The 20,424-nt window shown below is 43.9% G+C and overlaps 2 protein-coding genes across 3 annotated transcripts in view; one reads left to right on the top strand and one right to left on the bottom strand.

Moving 5' to 3' along the window:
• Positions 1–824, bottom strand: part of LOC142803896 (neprilysin-21-like) — a 155,465-nt gene extending 154,641 nt beyond the window's left edge. Inside the window, exon 1 of the mRNA XM_075890188.1 lies at positions 683–824. The gene's annotated coding sequence lies outside the window, so the exon portion shown is untranslated. The remainder of the gene's footprint in view (positions 1–682) is intronic.
• A 184-nt stretch (positions 825–1,008) lies between these two features.
• Positions 1,009–15,931, top strand: LOC142803310 (uncharacterized). 2 transcript variants are annotated; one of them, XR_012894049.1, is made up of 6 exons: positions 1,009–1,123; positions 1,655–1,834; positions 4,592–4,739; positions 10,318–10,410; positions 12,993–13,282; positions 15,600–15,931. XR_012894049.1 is itself a non-coding variant. In XM_075888437.1 (6 exons), the coding sequence occupies exons 2-6, from the start codon at positions 1,676–1,678 to the stop codon at positions 15,881–15,883; spliced, it is 969 nt and encodes a 322-aa protein (XP_075744552.1). In that variant the 5' UTR covers positions 1,009–1,123; positions 1,655–1,675; the 3' UTR covers positions 15,884–15,931. The 2 variants fall into 2 exon arrangements, 1 of the variants encoding a protein (XP_075744552.1); XM_075888437.1 differs by having other exon boundaries at positions 12,998–13,282.
• Positions 15,932–20,424: the final 4,493 nt, after the last annotated feature.

The following is a 20,424-nucleotide window of genomic DNA, read 5'->3' as shown; positions in this document are numbered from 1 at the left end:
GGTCATGCGTGCGCGAGAGGCTGAGTTGTGTCGCTAATCTCCGCCAGGTGCTATATTTCGGCGTGCCACCTATCCAGCGCTGGTCCCCCATTGAGCCCCCAATATGCGGGCAGCTTCTCAACTTGCCCGAAGGTATCGATACGTCTTTGAACCATTGACTAAAAGCTGAACATCTGTCACATGCTGCGTTCTCCAACTTTCTTGCGTGAAATCAATATTCCTAGCATGTCACCGGATTTTATATAGTTGATATCTTGCGTACTTGCATTCATGCTGTAGTGGCTTTGCCCCCTGGGCAGTAGCTTGAATTCAGTACTGGGCTAGTGCATTCACAATTGTAAACACAAGAACGTAAATTAGGTGTACGGTGTTAAAGAACATGTACAGCACAAACAAGTGGCAACTCTGAGCTCTTCTTATCGTGAAAGATTATTTTACATGTGTACATTATACATCTATTATGCACAATCTCATAATGGCTGTACAATCTTACAATATCTCTTCAGAGTGTAAGTTGCGAGAGTGCAAATAGGAGCGTCATAACAGAAAAGTCCAAGTGTTCACGCAAAGGCGAAGCAATGAACGCAATTGCAACAAATTAGAAGGTCACACGCAGAACGGCAAGCAGATCAAAAGATGCCCCACGTTTCTCTCGCACAAATGACGCACGAAACGTACTCACAGGTACGGATGAACGCGACTAAGCGCCTCCGTTGTTACATCGCTGTGTCTGAAAAGCCCACGCTTATCGAAAACGGAGACTGCAATGATTGAAGTGACCTTTGTGTGCCCGGTAACCACAACAGCATCGTTGCAGGTGAAGTCCAAACCAGTCGAGACGTACGATCCTTCCCTCCCTCCCACTTCGAGATAAGGGCGCGTGATAGATCCTCCACTCCCCTCCTTTCCGTTGGCCAAGGTACACGTGATAGATAAGTGGCCCCGCGAGCTCAATGCGTCATTTTGCTGATAATGCTGAAAACACGATAGTTTGCCCCCGAGAAGCCCGCCAACAGCAGTAAGTGATAGGTGTAAATAGCTTGCCGTCTGCACGTTGAAAGAGGTATCCTTCGGTAGCTCAGTCGCCTCGCATTCACGACGCCGGGGTACCACGTTCGATTGTGTGCGCTGGAGTATATTTTTTTCCTGATTTCTTTTTTTCTTGCTTTTTCATATATATAGATACGTATACATATACGGCACGTCACATCGACGCTGATGCTGGCGGCGAAATCCAACCAAGATTGTCTATATATTAGCTATAGCAATAATATTACTTTTATTTGTCGCGCAAACCTACACAAGTATATATGCCAGAATCACTTTTTTATAAGACGTTAAATTTTCTGAGAAGCGGAATTCCGATTTCGCTCAAAAAATGGAAACTAGTTAGACTACACGCACAAACACCGCACTTTGAGTGCTTGACTGAGTAAAAAGGATGTTTGTGTTCCCATAGTCGATCAGGTAAGCGTGGACCAGCTCGCCGGATGTCACCTTGGAACATGTTAGTTGTCTCCTATACAGAGCCTACAGAGCTGCGTCTCTCCGATTGTTCATGTTAACTATACTAATGCGAGGTGCATTGAGATACAACGCGAAATGTGCCATAAAATTGTGAATTGTTTGATCTCTTGATATACTTTCATCCCAGACCCAGTATCTCGTCGAATGGATGAGGTCACTCAACTTGGATCTATTGAACGAGACGAGATTGACGAAAGTCGAACCGGTTGAGATAATGGTGCGCGGCTCTCTCGACCTCGGAATTCATGTTGTGCTTTCTATTGAATTCGGCGAAAAAGACTTTCTGAACAAGAAGAGGGTTATTCAAGTAAGTGAGTCTGTCCCTGCATAACATCATATAGCAAAGAGGGCAAGACCGCATGACGATTTGTTGGTGTATGCCCGTGTGCTCCAATTTCGCCGCACGTTAAAGAGACCCAAATGGTCGAAATTTCCGGAGCCCTCAACGGCTTGGTCTCTCATAATTAAATGATGGCTTGGAACGTTAAACCCCGTATATCAAATTATATCAATCACGACAATTTGTGGCTCTTACCAACAGCGTCGTTATGATATGCACCGTCGGTAATCAGGAAGTTGTATGGTTATGGAGAGGAAACATATGCAACTCTGTACATTTTTCGCTTTAGCAGTGAAATCTCACCGCAGCTTCTTGGAGAATTATTATGCGACCTCGAGAAAATACTGCACTTCATGTAGATAGAGCCGCTAGGGGGGCTAAAAATTTTGGGCTACAATGTAGGCCTGAAGTCAGTGTTAAGCTCAATATTTACGCAATGCTATTGATTTCAAAAGTCTAGCAAAAAACATCACTATTCATTCGCACCTAGTCTGTGTATGACTTCGGAGTTTTATACCCCTGTCACACGTGGCAACTTAGGTGCACTTAGAGCGAGTGCACTTAGCCGCGAGTGTCATTCGCGCGCTGTCACACGAGCAAGTTAAGTAACTCTGGCTGAGAAGAACACTTGCCGGAAAGTGTGTTCCCCAAACACACTTTGCTGCCACGAAGTGTGTAGCCTCATTGCCAGTGGCTTGCACAGAATAGGCTGTTGCCTAAAGTGAAACTCTTACCATTTTTAACTATTGTTGTCGTTATAACAGATACTGATATGTATTAAAACAAGTCATAACTCAAGAAACATCCTTGCTGCCCTCACCCTCAGCCAGTTTGCGGCCATATCCGCTAGGGGGATGCAGCAGCACTGGCTCTGCAATGGCGGCGTCCATCGCGTTCGTTGTTTACCTCAAGGCGCACTTGCACATGTGTAGGCCATTCGTTGTCTTGTCGTTTAAGATGGCATGTGCCACTTGTGCTACTTCAGCGAAGACAACGTGGTCCGACGATGAGACATGGTCGCAAAAGTACCAAATATATGTTCCGCTACAAACAGACAATTGCCACATCATCATTTCCAAAGTACACCTCGCTTTCACGTGTAGCATCGAACCGCCCAAATGGCATTTGTGAGCATTAGTACACTCCTTGAAAGTGCACTTAAGTTGCCACGTGTGAAAGGGGTATTACATATCATCGTGAAGCTGCTGGCTGTAAAGCATTCGAGCTTGAGTAGCCTTTGTAGATGTCTTCATTGAATGAAAATATCTAAATGTTTTTGTCATTTTCAAAATGCCTCTGCAGAGTTCCCCAATAAAAAAGAATACTGGTCAGAATGTCATCTTCGTGAAGGATTTGAAAGCAACATATAGAAAATTTGCGGCACTGATCAAATTGCGGCTTCCATATAATTAAGAAGAGTGGAATGCAGAGTAAACACAACTCTCGAAATATCAGGCTCCTGAGCGCAACTCAGCGCAGACAAGTCGAGTTACAGAAGGTTAATACTAGAAAGAGTGTAGAACTCCAGCGGCCAACATGCAGCCCTTAAGCGTGGCACGGAATCCTGGTATAACAAAATATACTAAGAGATGAGTGGAGCTCTTAGTGCGAGAAATACACGTACTTTTTTTCTCCTTCTGGAAACAAAATTAAGGGTTATCGGTCCCAGACTTCTTTAGGAATGATGTAAAAGGGAAAATGTATTCGTAGAGCCATGCGTGGTTTCCGTATGAGTATCTAGGCGTAGTCGGGCAGGGATAGCGCTAAAGCGAACGATGGCATTCCCCTGTATATCTTCAACACAAACTCTCTGGTTGTGACTACACTAAAACAAAATCAATATTTCATTGAGAAGTAGTGATTGATACCCAAGAATAAATCACCAAGATGATAACCACAGAGTCTGAGCAATGCCAGGCGAAAAGATAACCCTGGGAAGTGATGTAGAGCTGGCAGACAGGACTTCGGACGCTGAGGAAACGACATGACTTTTAGATAAGTTGTCCTGCTTTCATTCTCAGCGTGCCATGTCAGGCTTTCCCAAATGTTGCTGTCCCCGTACACAGGCATTTTCATTGCACCTAAACAATGAGGCTTGACTTGTTTGTGTTGGTGCATTTGTTGGCATATATTGTTCGTCCAGCTAAAATCCTAAATGAAACATACATGAGCCTACGCAGCACACAATACTTTGTCTGTGAAATGTGATCAGCGATTGTTCCAAGAATGGTGATTAAGTTTAAAAAATATTCGCAGTTGCACGAAAGTATGCGTGACGAAGGAAACAGCCAAATTCTGAAAGTTACTTCAGGCGACGACGAGTAAGAAAGATTTAAGTACGATGCATCTCTTTTTATACAATTCTTCATAATAAGAAATAAACCAACAAATATTGAAGACAAGGAAAACAAAGAAAACCTTGGGCATGTGGTCATTCATCTTTGTTTTGTAAATTAGTATAGTCAATATGAAACTAGTATGGGTGTACCTGCACGTTATTAATGGCGATAAAGACCCTAATCGTTTCCTGACTTAAGTTTCTGTAAAATCCAGTTTTTTTGCAGAAATTCTGGTTGAGCCCACAAATGGTGAAAATAAAAATTGATACTGTTTACTGTTTGCGCCAAAGTTTGGGTGTCTCAGCTATTTTACGCGTCAAAACTTTTTTCCCCGGTATCTAGGCTTGACATGACCCGCGAGCAATTATGGCTTGTTTATTTACAGCTTTCCTACAGTAAAGAACAATTATACTTGCATGAATCACGAAAAAAGCGTGCATTGGAAGACTACATCAAAGCTATGACAATGTATGGCGCGACGCCTCCTGTGGACAAGCAACTCGCCTCTAAGATAAAAGCATACAATGACCACTGTGAGTTGACCCTGGTTTTACTATTTTTAATTCTCTTTTTAGGCCACATTTAAGAGTGCCTACGGTGAAGCTTTATGATTTCTGCAAACTCTAAGCCACCACCAAAAGCAATTGTTGTTATTTTGTCTTGGATGAGAAAATTGCTCTTCGCTTGCTTTACGGACATCAAAAACTGTCCGGCACTAAACCAATATGTACTATAACCATTCCATGGCTCCGTTATGCACCCTCATCAGAGGGAAGATCGTATATGGCATGCACTTTCCTCCTTAAATTGTGTATAGATACTTGTTAGCTTCACACTAATACCTAACGAAACATTCCGGAAGGAAAATTCACACATTGATTGCTAGATTGCTAGGAGCCACTCGGTGGGCCGATCATGCATAAAGGGACTGGTGGGAAATATTTAGAAGGAAGATGCCAGAAGCAAGCAAAGGAGGTCGTGCCCTTTGATACGCAATTGTTGGCTTAGTTCCCCGTGGTAAACAGGTTATATAGTGTTAAGCATTTATTTATTTTATTTTAATTAACTATATAGCATTATATATTTGTGCTTCTCCTTATGACACATGTGTACAACATGCCATTATTGCTACGAATTCACACGCAAGCAGAGTTACATAACGCAAAAGACAACAAAGCTTAGGGTCGTTGTACGTTTTTTTTCCAAATCATGTTGTGGTCACGCGCTGAATTTTTGCGTGTCTGCAATGCTACTTACCCTACCAAATCACTAATTCTCTGATACCTGCAATCTGAAGACCGTTATGCGTGCAACATCTGAAGTTTTTTGTAGAGCTGAAAAAAATTGTCTTTTATTTTTTTTGGCGTGATCTAAACAACAATGTATGAACAGGAAACTCTGACCCAGCTGTGCGAAAAATTGGCAGATCGCACGTACTGTGGGAATCGATCATATGCGAAGCACGAATGATGAGGCTGATATGTCACTTAATATGAGAACAACGTTGTTAGGTGGACGTAAATTAGGCCGTGCGTGACTTCCATGCCATGAATATAGTTTGTACGAGGCACCCATCAGCGGCGTGCTGTGTGTAGCGCAACTAATGCGGCTGCTGCAGAGTGCGGAGGAGTAGCCGACGCGTCAACTGACGACGCTGATCGGGTCTGCGAAAGCGAATGCGGAGGCCCCGCGCATTCGAACATGGAGGCATCGTCTTTCATGTGGTTCACGGGTAGAGCTGTTAAGGTTGCCCCCAGTTTGGGACTAAAGGGGAAAGCTTAATCGGAAGCACGTCTTGCAGGAATCAGGTCAAACCTGGTCATCTGAGTAAGTCATGTTGGCATGCACGTGTGCCATTGAGAATGAAACAGGCGCGCGACCACTCGGATGACCGAGACCTAGTGGCGGCACGTAGACAAGCTTATCCTCCCCCTCTATCATTCATTACGGTGTGTTGCAGGATGGCGGGTGCCTCCCTGTCGCATGCATACCTTGTCAGCGCACAGAGCCTGACTGCGTACTCACCGCTCTTGAGGAAGCCTCGACGACGCCACGTTTATTGAGAGAGCTGGCGGATCTCGAGCGTGAGAATGGCTACTGACAGAGGTTGGCCTGGCATGGAAGAGAGTGTGGCATGCGTAGAACTTATATTTTCGCACATTATATTTTTAACGTGCTTGTTTGCAATGCGGTGCCTGGTATGAAAGTGTTTTTCCAATTGGTTATGGTGATGCGAGCCCACACGAGTTATTGGCTTGTGTGGAGACCCTTTGTTCAACCGAGAGTTAGAAAGAGGGTGTTTGGTTGAGAAAAACAGAGCGGAGATTTGGGCTTGGACCCGGGCAGACGCCTGAGTGTTACATTAAAGCGTCTATTCACCGAACTACGGTTCTTCCTTCGCGCTGACACTGGGTGCTCGGGTCATCGAGGGGCGTGCATTCCGAACCTCAAACACCTTCCCTTCTTTGGTAGTGTAGAAGCTAGCCGAGGAGGAAGAAATTAACTATTATCATCTTTGGAAGTGTCATTCACCTTTCTGTTCACATCACGTAATACCAAATTGTGTATATCTGGAGCTACCAAAACGGCCGTGAGCACGCTATAAGCGTAGACTGTAATCATGTTTCACATGACACGAATATCACAATTATGCTATTTGGACGTGACATTTACCTTCGTCGTCCATCAATATCACGTATTAGCAAATTTTGTATATATGCAGTGAGTGAAACTGCCACGAGCACGTTATCAGTGTAACAGGTAGTCATGTTTTACATGACACGCATAACATTATTATCGTGTTTGGACGTGTCATTCAAATTCGTCGCCTATTCTCGTCACCTGATTCCAAATTAAGTATAGGTGGAGCTAGAGAAACGCCCATGAGCATGCTATGAGCATAGCATAGAATCATGTTTCACATGACACGCATATCAAGATTATGATATTAGGATGTGACATTTACCTTCGTGGTGCATGCACGTACCGTATTACCGAATTTCGTATATATGCTGCGAGTGAAACGGCAACGAGAACACTAAGGTGTAGCAGATAGTCATGTTTTATATGACACGCATATCTAGATTACCATGTTTGGACGTGTCGTTTACCTTAGTCGTCTATTCACGTCACTTGATACCAAGTTTGGTATATGTGGGGCTAGCGAAATGGCCGCGAGCATGCTATGAGCGTAGCATGCGATCTTGTTTCACATGACACGCATATCATGATTATCTTGTTTAGACGTGTCATTTACCTTTGTCGTATATTCAGGTCACGTGACTCAAAATTTACTATATGTGGAGCTGGAGATATAGGCGTAGAATGTAGCCAATTTTTTCATGACACGGATATCATGATTAGGTTTGCCGTCATATACATTCGGTATTCATTGACGTCACGTAGCACCGAATTGGGCACATGTGAAGCTAGTGAAACGACTGCGAGCGCACCATGAGCGTGGCTTGCAGTGATAACTAGTCATAACATGAAAATCATGAGATGCCTGTCACGGCTTCCTCGTTAGGATCTGTCAATATGTTCTCTAGGCAGTCATGTCACACATACCATTTGAGCTTTGCAAAAGGCCATGTGAATGAAACCACCGCAAGAGCAGCAAGACCACGAAATTTAAATCATGACATACTTGTCGTCTTGATTTTCATGTTATGACTAGTCAATTATGCTCATCATGCATCCATGTTATGACATACCAAGTTTTGTATCGATACTAGTATTGAGACAGGCAGAAAAGCTAAATGTCGTTGGCGGCTAGATAGATAGACAGATAGTTAGATAGATAGATAGAGATAGATAGATAGATAGATAGATAGAGATAGATAGATAGACAGATAGATAGATAGATAGATAGATAGATAGAAAGATAGATAGATAGATAGATAGATAGATAGAGATAGATATATAGATAGATAGATAGATAGATAGATAGATAGATAGATAGATAGATAGATAGATAGATAGATAGATAGATAGATAGATAGATAGATGAATAGATAGACTCAAAGCCGCCGAAGTATGCTTAGGAACGCTTCGCATTTGATACTAAACCGTTTGTGAACACTATGAGAATTGGTTCCGGGACCTAAATCTCCAGATATTATTGTCAATGGCACAAGGTGTAACAGTACCTTCTGAGATTTTTTTTTTTGCATTTGTAACAGAAAAACTGGTAATGAATACAGCTTTTCCACGGAAAATGTGATGTCCAGTGTACTTGAACAACTGCTGTAGAACACAACTGTTGATTTCGTACAAGACTGCGTATCTAAACGAAAGGTAGTGCTTAAGAATGCTTCAAAAATAGTACTTAATGATGCATTCTGCAAAACTGCTGGTCTTGGGAGACAGTCGGAATTTCGAAAAAGAATTCATTACAACTAATGAATACTCGGCAGCGAAGCTGTATCGGCACCAACCACTCACCAGAGGGAGCTGCTTTGATCGCTGTGGCTCAACAATAGTGCGACGATTTTTTACTGATTTAGTTGTGTCCGCATCACCTTTGCAAACGCCGGCCGCAATTACTATCTTATGACAGACTGCGTCCGCAAAGCGCTTGAGGCCACTGAATAAAAGAGGTTCGTTGGCGGTGAGGACCCCGCAGTAAACTGACGCGTGCACGCAACCAACCCCCCCCCCCTGCCCCCCCCCCCCCGGCAGCCTGGCCACAGCCTAGCCACAGCCCGCCTACCGCTGCATAAGTGAAAAACCCACGCATCGCGTTCCATTCTGAGCAGCCTAGCCTCCATATTGCTTTCTTACCCGATAGGTTGTGCGTTCCACTGCACTACAGCAAGACGCCCACGTCGACTGCTTGGCGCCTATGGCCTACTTCACTAAGATCCCGTCTCGTGTACGAAAATTGGACGCTTCCTGAACTTCTAAATGCGTTCAGTGATACACTTCGCTCAATAAGAGGGGGTTGGTCACAATGAAATGATACGCATGTCTCCTTTAAACACTGTGAAAGTGTCCTAAGACATGGTGCAGAAGACTGAGGCGCAAAAACATATCGTGAAGCACGAAGAGCAGGAGAGAAGACAGAACAGCGCCAACTACCAACTGTTTAATGACCGTCTAGAAAACGCACAGGAAAGAAGACAAAACCGCGCATGCGTGCACAGCCAACAAACATCGCACAGCATCATGATCAAAGCACTAAGTTACCCAAAATATGCATTTCTGTTGCATACAACACAATAGATGTATCACTGATACAATCGGGTCCTCTCTTTTTGATAAAATAGGCTTCCAAGCACTCTCTAGCTGTTTGTTTTTTGCTCCTACCAAAAATCACCGTTTTTTTTTCAAACACTGGCAGACATCCGCAGGCTTTACAGTGCGCTGGAAGATGCGCATGATCACTTTTGCCTAAAGTATTGGCATGCTCCTTCAGTCTCTCATTAATTCAACGCCCCGTTTGACCGATATAGAACTTGCCACAGCCTAGGGGAGTCCCATATACCACGCCTTGTGCGCAGCGCCTAAAAAGTCTTGTGTGCTGCTTCTGGTTGCCCTTTTGCTCATGGCATGAGATAGGCGGGTACAATTGAGCAAGTTTCTTGGGAGCTAAAAAAACGGCCCACTCTCCTTCATTCACTCCGTAGATATGCAGTCATTTTTTTTCTTTCTACTTAATATGCCCCATAGTGGTTATGGACACTGGCATTGGTCGAAAACTGCAGTGCACGCGACTCTTCTTATGATGCCACAGCAGTGTCACAATCTTAGATTAGTACATTAGGACCGTTACAGAATTCCAACGTGCAGATGGTGTCGCCACATATGTGCATTTTGTTGGTAATCATTTAGTAAGATATGCCTTATGAAGTTTTAAATATGTTTTTCGTTGAAGATATCAACGCTGTTGTGAGTGTTCATTTTTCGAGTGTGCGTGTTCTATGATTTCAACGTATTATCATCTTCGAGAACTATACAAGTGTTTTCTGAACCTACGAACGAACTAGCGCTACCACATCCTTAGCTTTAAAATTGGGCGATATAATTTGTTGGCTGCATACCATTCGAACAAATGAAAACAAATTCTCCTGAATTTTATGAAATGGTACGTCTCTTTATTTTTTACTGCAGTAGACGCTACCTACGGTACCCTGCCTAAACTTGAACAAGTTTACATGACTATTTTCAACCTTGGCCGAGAGACTAGTCCATACATTTCACCAGGTATGAAAGCATTTTTGCCTGCTCGTTTAGGTTCTCCGAAACTTTCTTTGCTGCCATCCTGGCTCAAAATATATCCCACTTCACGACAAGTGATGACGCTATTTCGGTTCTTTATAACGACGAAGCCAAGCTGGGTGACAGGGGCAGACACGTGTCGCCATTGCAGCATCTTATAACTTAAATACGTTATGCTGAGCGGGCAAAGTGACTGGCTGTTGGCTACTGGAACACAGCGCGATAAAATACCTCTGCAGCACTTTAGTAACCTATTGTACCGCATATTTAGAGCAACTACAGTTTTGTATATTACATAGATAATGCAAGGATATTGGCCTGCACAACGCTTTTACGATGACTGCTACGGACATTGTAAGCATGAAGTTACTTGGAACTGATACGCTAATCACTCACGGGAAACAATATCATGTCACGGAAAAAAATATCATGTGTGGTTGCCAGAAGTCAGAGTATGCATTCATCTGGTTTTGCATAGAAAATATTCCAGGTCAGAACAAAAAACTTTTCAATGTGTACTTTGTCTTGTGAGGTATAGGGTAGGGAGGGGTAATTTGAGACGTGGGTAAACCTCGGCATTTTGATTTTGCTGGCCTCTGTAGCTAACACGAAAACTACTATTTTTCGTTTCCCTTTTGCAGCAATAAGTGCCGGCTGTTGCCTACCTTTTAATCTGTAAAGGTTGATTGTTGCTCACAGCATTCGCACGGGGAAAACTACGCGACTAGTGTCAGTGTTTTCGTGACCCGTCAAAAAGGGGTGAAATTCTTCTCGGTTGGTTTTTCGGATCCATGCATGAAGCTACTCTTTTGTCAGTACAGCAACGTAAATATTTATTTTGTTACTCCTGACTACGAGCACATAACACCAAAAAATTTGGCTCTTTTTGTGCACGGGAACAAAGCAATTTTTTTTCAGATCTGGCTTGTAACAGGGGCAGAACACGGCAGAAAAGGCAGCCATTGCCTTAAAGAGTGTCTTAAATGAACTATTCAATTACACACATCATATAACAAGTTTATTCATTTAGGAAGGTTCGTAAATGCAGGGAAATATCACATAGAAATCACTGGAAGGAAATCCACATAAAATAAAAGTGACCACCGTTCAGCACACGACTTCCTCTATTCTCACTGCATTGATGTTTTTTCGTGTTCTCAAGAATGCTCTCAAGAGACGTATAAAAAATTATGGAAGCTCCAAGTCAAGTCGTTCGCAAACACGTCTCAGGATTTAGTATTAACGATTTTTCTCTGATTCCCTGATTGAAAACAAGATACAGGCGCTAGAAAAAATTGTGTCACAATACCTGGTGAACAAAGATAGAAGCCATAAAACGCCTGAGCATATCTGCATAAAAATGGCAAAAAGAGGTGAAGCAGACACGTCAAAAGATATCTCGCGCCAAATAGTTGATTATTTCAATGAGGTGGGAGCCATGAACAAAAACGTAAATTGTCACAAACAAAAACTGGCGATGTTTGATCTGCAAAGAGTCTCGGAGCAACACAACACCGGCTCCTGTATAAATTCAACGCGTGCTGTCCAAGGACTGGGCTTCTTAGGACTGCGTAAGTGCCCACGGAGGGAATTTCAAGTTTTTTAGGGCAAAAACTAAAACAAAATAACTTTTTTTCAGACTGTATAGTATCGTCCAACGTAGCGTCTCGTTTTGCCCTGCAGGTTGTTGGAAAATTCGATATCTGGCGCATGTCATATTATTTTCGAAATAATGTTTATAATGGTGCCAACATGGCAATATTGAGGTAGCACATACTTTTTACTACAACGATACTTTTTGCATTGGTGTTTATTTGTAAGGGCTCAAATAAAAACTATTCACTATGATATTTTTAATTTTTTTTCGGACTTCACCCCACCCAACTCTACTCGAGACACAAAGCGTTCTCTCGCGATCTACCCAGCACCTTACATCATCACGCTCGCTTGTGAAATGCACTGTCATGTTATCTCGGTAGTGATCGCAGTATATTGAATTCAAAGAAAGAGAGACATATCTCGTAGCAGACAGGCTCCCTGGGGCATAGAGGTCTGAGTTTACTTTTGTATAATTATATGATAATGTTAATAATAACACTATAATTATCATTATTACCTATCCGTTAGTTACAAGGATTCGTAATAATTGAAGAGAAACACCGTTTTGTAGACATTTTTAGCCGTCTTTTCAGTACAAAAATTCATACAAAATTATTTTATTGAGCTCAAACTTGACTACGGAAAACAATAGTATGTAATATTCGATTATGTGTCTACAGTGTTTTGGTTTCTCGAAGATGCCACCCGTTAGTGTAGAGTGTGCAGTGTACTGCCGGTGCAGTTCAATGTGACAGTTCAGCATTTCGACACCAGTATATCTTAGAGGTGTGGCGATTCGGACTAGTTAGTATGACATGGTGATAGTTGTAGCGCGAGAACAGAACGGTGACAAAGGGGTGAGAAGGAGACGAGCGCTCATCTCCTTCTTGTCCTTTTGTCATCGTTCTGTTCTCGTGCTATAACTATCAACAATATAACTTTCTGTTCACCTCTGCTTCTCTTTTCAGGACAGGTGAATGGCACACCTTTTTTTCTAGGTACACCAATGACATATATGGAGGACCAGACCAAATTTTTGTTGTGCTGCACGTACTCACACTGCTCGTGAAACTCTTCAAGAACGAGTCGATGGGCGAAAAGGGCCTACAATACTTAGTAGCCTGGAACGTCTACAGGCAGTTGGTCGAGTTTACTGACCCATACATGTTTCTTCGGGGCAAGCTTGCAAGCGACGCTTGTTATAATCACGTCAGAAAAGTCATGAATTTGGCGGTTATCACCCCCTTTTTTCAGTCTGGTAAGTCTATTGCAGTGCTTGCCTTCCGTCGTATTCGCAAAACTACCGTCAATATAGAATTCGTCGGTTCCCTGTGACTTGCGTTGAGCATACCACAAAGCGAAGCGGGTGCCCCGAAAAGGCACTTGTTCAATACCTGTCATTCTCCGTAGACTTCGTTGTTGCCCTGGCGAGCCAGAAAGCCATCTGGACATCACGTGATGTCGCAGATAACTTGTACTTACTTCTTGCGAAGTCATCAGGGGTTCCCATGATTTGGCAACAATAAATATCTTATCGCGTAACGTCATGATACGACGTTGTTACTCATTCACGTGAAATTTTGCTCTATTCGTGTTGACAGTACCACCGTACGCTAGAATATGGGACTCGCGAGGTATTTAATTTTTGCCAGTAAATGTAACTTTGGCAACGGGGGCATGTGCGTGTGGAACTTTGCTGCCTCAGAGACAAGCAACCGGTACCAACGAAACAGCTTTTGGCGTGAACTGCGGAACTGTATAAAGTCGCACCATATTCACGAAGTGAATGATGATGAGTGGGGTGAACCGTCTGTTTTTCCGTCCGTCCATCTGTCCGTGCGTTCGTCTGTCTGTCTGTCTGCCTGTCTGTCTGTCTGTTTGTTTGTTTGTCGGTCTGTCTGCGGATATGCTGTGTTGGCTAGTCTGGAGGGACAGACTACCCCAGACTATTACGAGCTTCGCCCCTAAAAATTGGCAGTAGCCGTGTACCACGGAAATCGACGTTATGGGAAGCCTATGTGAAGGGATGGTTACTGTGATGTATCCTATTTAAGCAAACCTTACGAAACGACTCTCATAATATCTACAAATGTTTTACGCACACACATATTTTGAACAATCTCATATGTTTCGTACAAGCAGTTGCTAACTGTTGCGTATCAATGACAACACACACATGAGTATTACGAACATCAGAAATGGTAAGCTGATATGTAGCGCTCGTGTTTCTGTAGATGGTAGACCTGGCCTATGCTACCTCGACGAACTTCAGTGAATGGCACTAAACTATAGTTGGCATTAACACGACGTAACGGCTGTATCATAGGAGTACATATGTGATGCTTGTAAAATTGGAGAGCCAGCACTGAAACCACATATGAGTTTCACCAACATAGCACTTGCATTTCTTGTTCTTTCAAAGTAGCTTTCAAACTCGGCGTGGCTCTCTCAGTATTACAGTATTTCATTGCAATACAGAATTCGTATGTTCAGTTTTGTGTTGGGGCCAAGAAACTTATTCTATTATATCGTCTTGTCAACATTGCCGATGTAAGTTTTTCTTACTGGTTTTGCGATCGCCAGTGGCACATACAGGCTTAGCATATAGCCTAGGGTGTACGGGTATATGCCACATGCGTCTGGAGGAAAGCATCTGATGACATACGCGACAAGATTTTTATGACATTCATATCAGTATCAATCTTATATATTTGTCCAACCCTCTTCCTGGCCCATAGTTGATTTGGCCTACCTAAATAACGGACGCGATGACCAGAGTACCCTGATATAAGCTGCTGGATAGATAGATAGATAGATAGATAGACAGATCAATATATATATATATATATATATATATATATATATATATATAGATAGATAGATAGATAGATAGATAGATAGATAGATAGATAGATAGATAGATAGATAGATAAAACGGTCAAAGTGTCTGCAGCCCACTGAGAAAGGCTTCACATTTTTAAGTAGGTGTTAGGGCACGGTACCTGGCTTAATACATCTTTAGTGCATTTTTGGTACATGAATTAAAAAAACTTGCGTGCTGTCAATATGGTTTAAAGGCGTTCAGTAATAGTGAAACCACAATAACTCTACCGCCAGAACTAATTTATTACTTATCAATTGGAATCTTCATATCTGAGGAAAAACCTACCTTATATTAAGAAAATGATGTATAATCAAAATGTTTTACATCAACATGTTCAATTAAAACAAAATAATAACCAATGCGAACGAGTGTTTTATGTTTCACGTCTACCGTGGATTTTAAGTAGTTTGATCATAACGATGCCAATCGAGCTAAAATGAGTTTTATGTTATTATAGTATCTTTGGCAACATTATTTTTACAAAACGCTTATGGCTTTCCTCTTGTTGTTGATGGCAGAAATTTCATTCGCAAAATCCGCAGCCATATGCTTCAAGTAGCTTTACTTGAGGGAAGTCTTAAATATATACAAAACAGCAAATTACCTAAATATTGCTCGTTATTCCACGTAACAATATATTGCGGAAAGATTGTCCTGAAATTGTAGGCTTACATGATTCTTCTCCCAACAGAGATTTTAGGATACATGGTAGGAGCAATCAAGAAGATGGTGTCAACAATACGCAGCACCTACCAGAAAGCTTTTGAATCTTCAACGTGGATTGGACGCAGCATTCGAGAGGCTGCTATACGAAAGTTGAATAACATTACGTCCTATGTAGGAAGTTTCGGCAATCGACTAGACTCGAAGTACGTCGAAGAAGTGTACAGTGAGTATATATTACAATGCGTACTCCTCTATAGTACGTCAATGTCAGCGTTCCGGGATTTGCCAGCTTCATTGCGACCGAGATAGCTTGCTATTTGCCTAAAGGAATACATTTTGCACCGTTAAAAATTGAAATTGCCCACATTTATTTGTTTCACTTTAACAAGCTGCCTGCAAAATGAGCTCTATGTATTGCGAGCAGTAGTAGCCAGAATTGCAGTCTACAGTGTTATAGGGCTGCTGTAAGAAGTGGGTGTGCGGCAGTATTAGTTTTCTTATATTTTATTTGTATGGTGAGCTTAAGGAGGCATGTCAGCCCTCGCGCTGCGTTCGCTCCGGCACGTAGCATTATTTGGACAGCAGTCAATCGAAGTGTAAGACCGCATCGACCCTGACCGTACACACTCCAGTGCCTGCACGGCGAAGTGCTGGGGTGCCTGAGATTACCAAGCTTTTCTGGTTTCTTATCAACCCAAGACAAAAGAACTAAAACCCAAGTGGGCGACAAAAAGGTATTTATGGAAACGTCATTTTGACGACGCCCTGATTGCCTCACTCCACTTTCACCCTGTGCATGAATGGGCCTCTTCCGAAACCCAGCGCGGCAGTATGATCATCGCATTGGTTCAGCTTACGGCCCGACCATTTGCTGTTCGCGCTCGTAACAGTCGCCGCCAAGGAAAGGCGGCTTGCACTGCGACACTGTGTGGACACTGGCGACTTCCCGTTACTGTCCGGTGCATTTCGGGTAGCCCTCGGAAGTTGGCGGGCTTGTGACACCCGAAATCATTGGCCACTTTGCAGTGAAGCACGAGAGAGATGCGCAATTTTCTGTGTGATGCTGCCTGTGGCGCGACGTTGTACCGGCAGCGGCATGCGGCTTACGAGACACATGGGGACGAAGGAGCTATCAGTGGCAGGCACCACCCCCATGCGGCGCATTGGCATGCAGGGTGGGACGACTTCGTATCCCCCTTAATGGAGCTCAAAACAAACAACGTTGCACAGCCCCGATTCGTTCCATAAAATTATGAATAAAATGCCTTCGTAAACGACAAGGATGCTGAAACAGCGGCAACAGCTAATTATTTACGGCTCCGACAGGCAGGCCTAGCATGGCGGGCACCAGCCGTCGAATACGCAGTTCACACACACGAGCTCGTCATGGAGCGCGTCTTTTTGGCAACACCATTAGGCTTTGCACTTGTACGTAATGCATTAGCATACGGTATTACTTTGTCTGGTGTCATCGATGTGAAGAGCAAAGGCGGAAGCTAAGTGAGCCCGCTCACAGACACGCCGGTGTTGCTTGTCTACCTGCGAAATAGCCTTGCATGATTGCTCACAATACCGCTAATCGTTTCAAAACAGGCGTTGTCTTGCAGTAATGACACACTTCAAACTTCACGGTATTCAGTATGGAATAATTTCACGTCACAAGGGAAAGGTACTAAATATCAGCTAATCCAGGCTCCCTTCACTCTGTCGTCTCGCCTGAACTGGCCTGGACCAGGGTGACTGAAGCGGCGACACCGAGATTGCGCCACCAGCGGCGTTACGCCTATCGTCTGCTAGCACTGTAATTGGCTTCGGCCTTGTGGTGATACGATGTGACGGCGAAAACATCTGACCGGTTTGATGCACGCCGGACAGGCCATGCGGTGGTGCGATAGGATGAGGCGTCACGAAACGTCATCATGCACTCAGGCTGCCGCATCTTCGCGCCAGACGCTGCATCGCATGGAAAATCGCATGTCGGTATCGTGCTTAAAGCGCGAGACAGACGTGCGATGCGGCGTGCGGCGTCGCATGGTGCGGCGTGCCGCATGCGACGTTTCGGGACCCACGAGGGCAAAGAAGCTATCAGCGGCAGGCTCCACCCCATGCAGCGCCTCGGCATGCAGGGTCGAACGACTTGGTATTCTCGTATTGAGGCTCAAAACAAACAACATTGCACAGCCACGCTTTGTTCTATAAAAATAATTATTAAAGCGCATTCGTGAACGACAAGCACGTCGTAACCACAGCAACAGCTGATTATTCACGACTCCGACAGGAAGGCCTAGCAGCGGGCGCCGGCTGTCGCCTACGCTGTTCACACGCGAGCTCGTCATCAAGCGCTTCTTTTTGACAACACTATCAAGCATTGCGCTCCTATGTAATGCGTTAGCAAACATTATTACTTTATTGATGCCATCGATGTAAAGAGCAAAGGTGAATCGAAGCGAGCCAGCCAGAGACGCCGGTGCCTATGCTTACCTGCGAAATCACCTTGCATCGCTGCTCACGATCTCCGATCTCGCTAGCTGTTTCAAAACAGGCGTTTTCGTGCAAAAAAGGCACCCTCCAAGCATCACTTTGTTCAATTCGGAATGATATCACGTAACCAGGGAAATGTACTCGATGTTTGACATGCCCCGTAGTCGGCGATGTCAGAAAATCCACGCTCGCACTGCTCCAGCGACTCGCCTGGAGCCTTGGACTACGGGAGATGGAAGCGGCGGCATGGAGATGGCGCCACTAGCATCGTGACGCCACTTGTATGCTCGCGCTGTGATTGGCTGCTGCAATGTGACGGTGTGATGCTGCGACGAAAATATCTGACCGGTTTGATGCTCGCCGCACCGGCTGGGCGGCGGTGCGACGCGATGATACGTCATCAAATGTCACCACTCCGGCAGTCGCATCGTCGCACCGCACGCTGAATCGCAGAGAAAATCGGACGTCTGCCTCGCGCTTAAAACGGGTGTCCGGTTGGCACTTTTGATGAAAGCTGTCGCACTGGCATGCCTTCGGCTCTGTCTGCGCTACCCCTTTCATGCTGGTTGAAAAAAAAACCACCACGGCAGAAGTTGAGAGAACGAGCTCGTAAGTAGAACGGCGTGCGGGGAGCGAGCGGTTTCACTCAGGGCGCACTGCGGACGGGCGGATTACACTCCCGTCAGCAATAAGTGGACGTGTTACCATGCATGTCTTATGGGCACAAATCCCAGAACGCATAGGTTTAATTTTAGATAGTTGTGCACCCACTGAGCTTGCCCTTGACACGTCGACCTTGGTTTAGGTTTGCTTTAATTGCATTCAGTTGTTGCGTTATTTGGCGCTGGGGGCATTAGCCCTCAACGTGCGTGAAAGTGGAGTTCTCGGGATTGGTTGTTGATTTGCTGACTGCGATGTCCTACCACAGGACAAAGAGGTGACGATTCGTTGACGATTTTGTAAATATGAGGGAATAAAAGCAGTCCCGGTGCTCCGCTAAGCGTTCTGAACCGAGCTCAAGGTGTTGGACACCATCGGCTCAGCCGAATCTCGCTGGGTCACCCTACAGATGGTTAATTTCCGGAGAGATTTCTTTTTTGTAATTTTTAGGTCTATAACTATGTATGATTATTCTGTACAGTCTGTGAATATAAAATTTTATCAGCTTCACTAGAGCTTCTCCAGCTTTTTCACTTCCTCTTCGAGCGACCATCGAGTCAATAGCCGCTGTTTGCATAAGGGCAGTACGTTACTTCTACCCACTTTGCTATACCACCTCGGGTGGTGCGTCTCGGTCGCCGAGTGGGGAGAGTTGCTTTCACAACATCAAAAGAATCTGAATTTTACCAGTGCAAACTTCAGTTAGTCCGTTTTTTTCTTTATGTAACTAACAAACTTAATACACCCTTCATAGTGATACATCGTAATAATAATGGATAATAATAATGATGGAAGTACTAAATAATTTCTTATGATTTATGCTGATGATATTGGATAGTATGAACTACAGCCCACATTTCCTTGCTTAAAAGTAAATGTAACAGCCACCTAGATGGGTATGCGAAAGACAAATTGGCTCAAACAGTTCTACAGCAACCACTTAGCAAGTAGAACTTTTGTGCTTCGAACAGACTCTGCAAACGGTAAAATAAGGGTACCCCTCAGATTCGCATTCTTCAAGTTCTATATCAAAACGGCATTTATTACCGGATAGATAAGGCCTCTCAAAAACTCATAGGAATACAAATAAAAGAATATTTGTGTTTGCGAGCCTGTTGGTTGCCTAAATATATTCAACAAGTAGCACCGTGCAACTGAATTTAATGTATTTAGACCCTTGTACTTGTGCAGCACTGCTGAAGCAACAACAAAACGGAAGGACAATAAAATTTTGTATTGGTACAATGTGATATAGGTGGCTAATTATTTACACCGGTCATGATGAGAGTGAATATATTGTCGATCGTCAGGTGGACGAATGCATTAGCCTTTATAACTATGTAGTAAGAGTGATGAGAGTGTAGCAAGACTGAAAGTAATGTTTTTCACTAACATAATTGATAAACTATAGTGTATGATATGTGCCTAAATACCAATAGAAACATGGTTTTGTAGCATTGATATATGGCACAGGCGGGAACGCCAGTGAATGAAGGGAAGGGTTTGTGTTGTGTCTTCTCACGCTCACCCTGCTTGACAGCTGGTCGGCATTACCTCTGCGTTTTCCCCAGTAAACGTGTCCTAAACTCACTGCTAAAGGCGCACTATCAAGTGGTGTAAAGTGCTGGATCCCTTTTCCTTCCTTGAACTTCACATACGAACTTTACCTTCGCCATGAAGGATGTCCACCGACGTTGCACAGCTGACCG

Source organism: Rhipicephalus microplus, chromosome 3 (genome assembly GCF_043290135.1).
Source record: "Rhipicephalus microplus isolate Deutch F79 chromosome 3, USDA_Rmic, whole genome shotgun sequence".
NCBI lineage: Eukaryota > Metazoa > Arthropoda > Arachnida > Ixodida > Ixodidae > Rhipicephalus > Rhipicephalus microplus.
Note: the sequence above shows the minus strand (reverse complement) of the source record. Positions and strands in the feature narration are given on the sequence as shown.

What these genes read in the sequence shown, in the direction of transcription:
- LOC142803310 (XM_075888437.1), top strand. Translation starts at nt 1,676, where the DNA reads ATGAGGTCACTCAACTTGGATCTATTGAACGAGACGAGATTGACGAAA. An exon ending in AAAAGCATACAATGACCACT is followed by an intron (nt 4,740 to 10,317) that starts GTGAGTTGACCC and finishes TTTTTACTGCAG; the next exon opens with TAGACGCTACCTACGGTACC. An exon ending in CACCCCCTTTTTTCAGTCTG is followed by an intron (nt 13,283 to 15,599) that starts GTAAGTCTATTG and finishes TTCTCCCAACAG; the next exon opens with AGATTTTAGGATACATGGTA.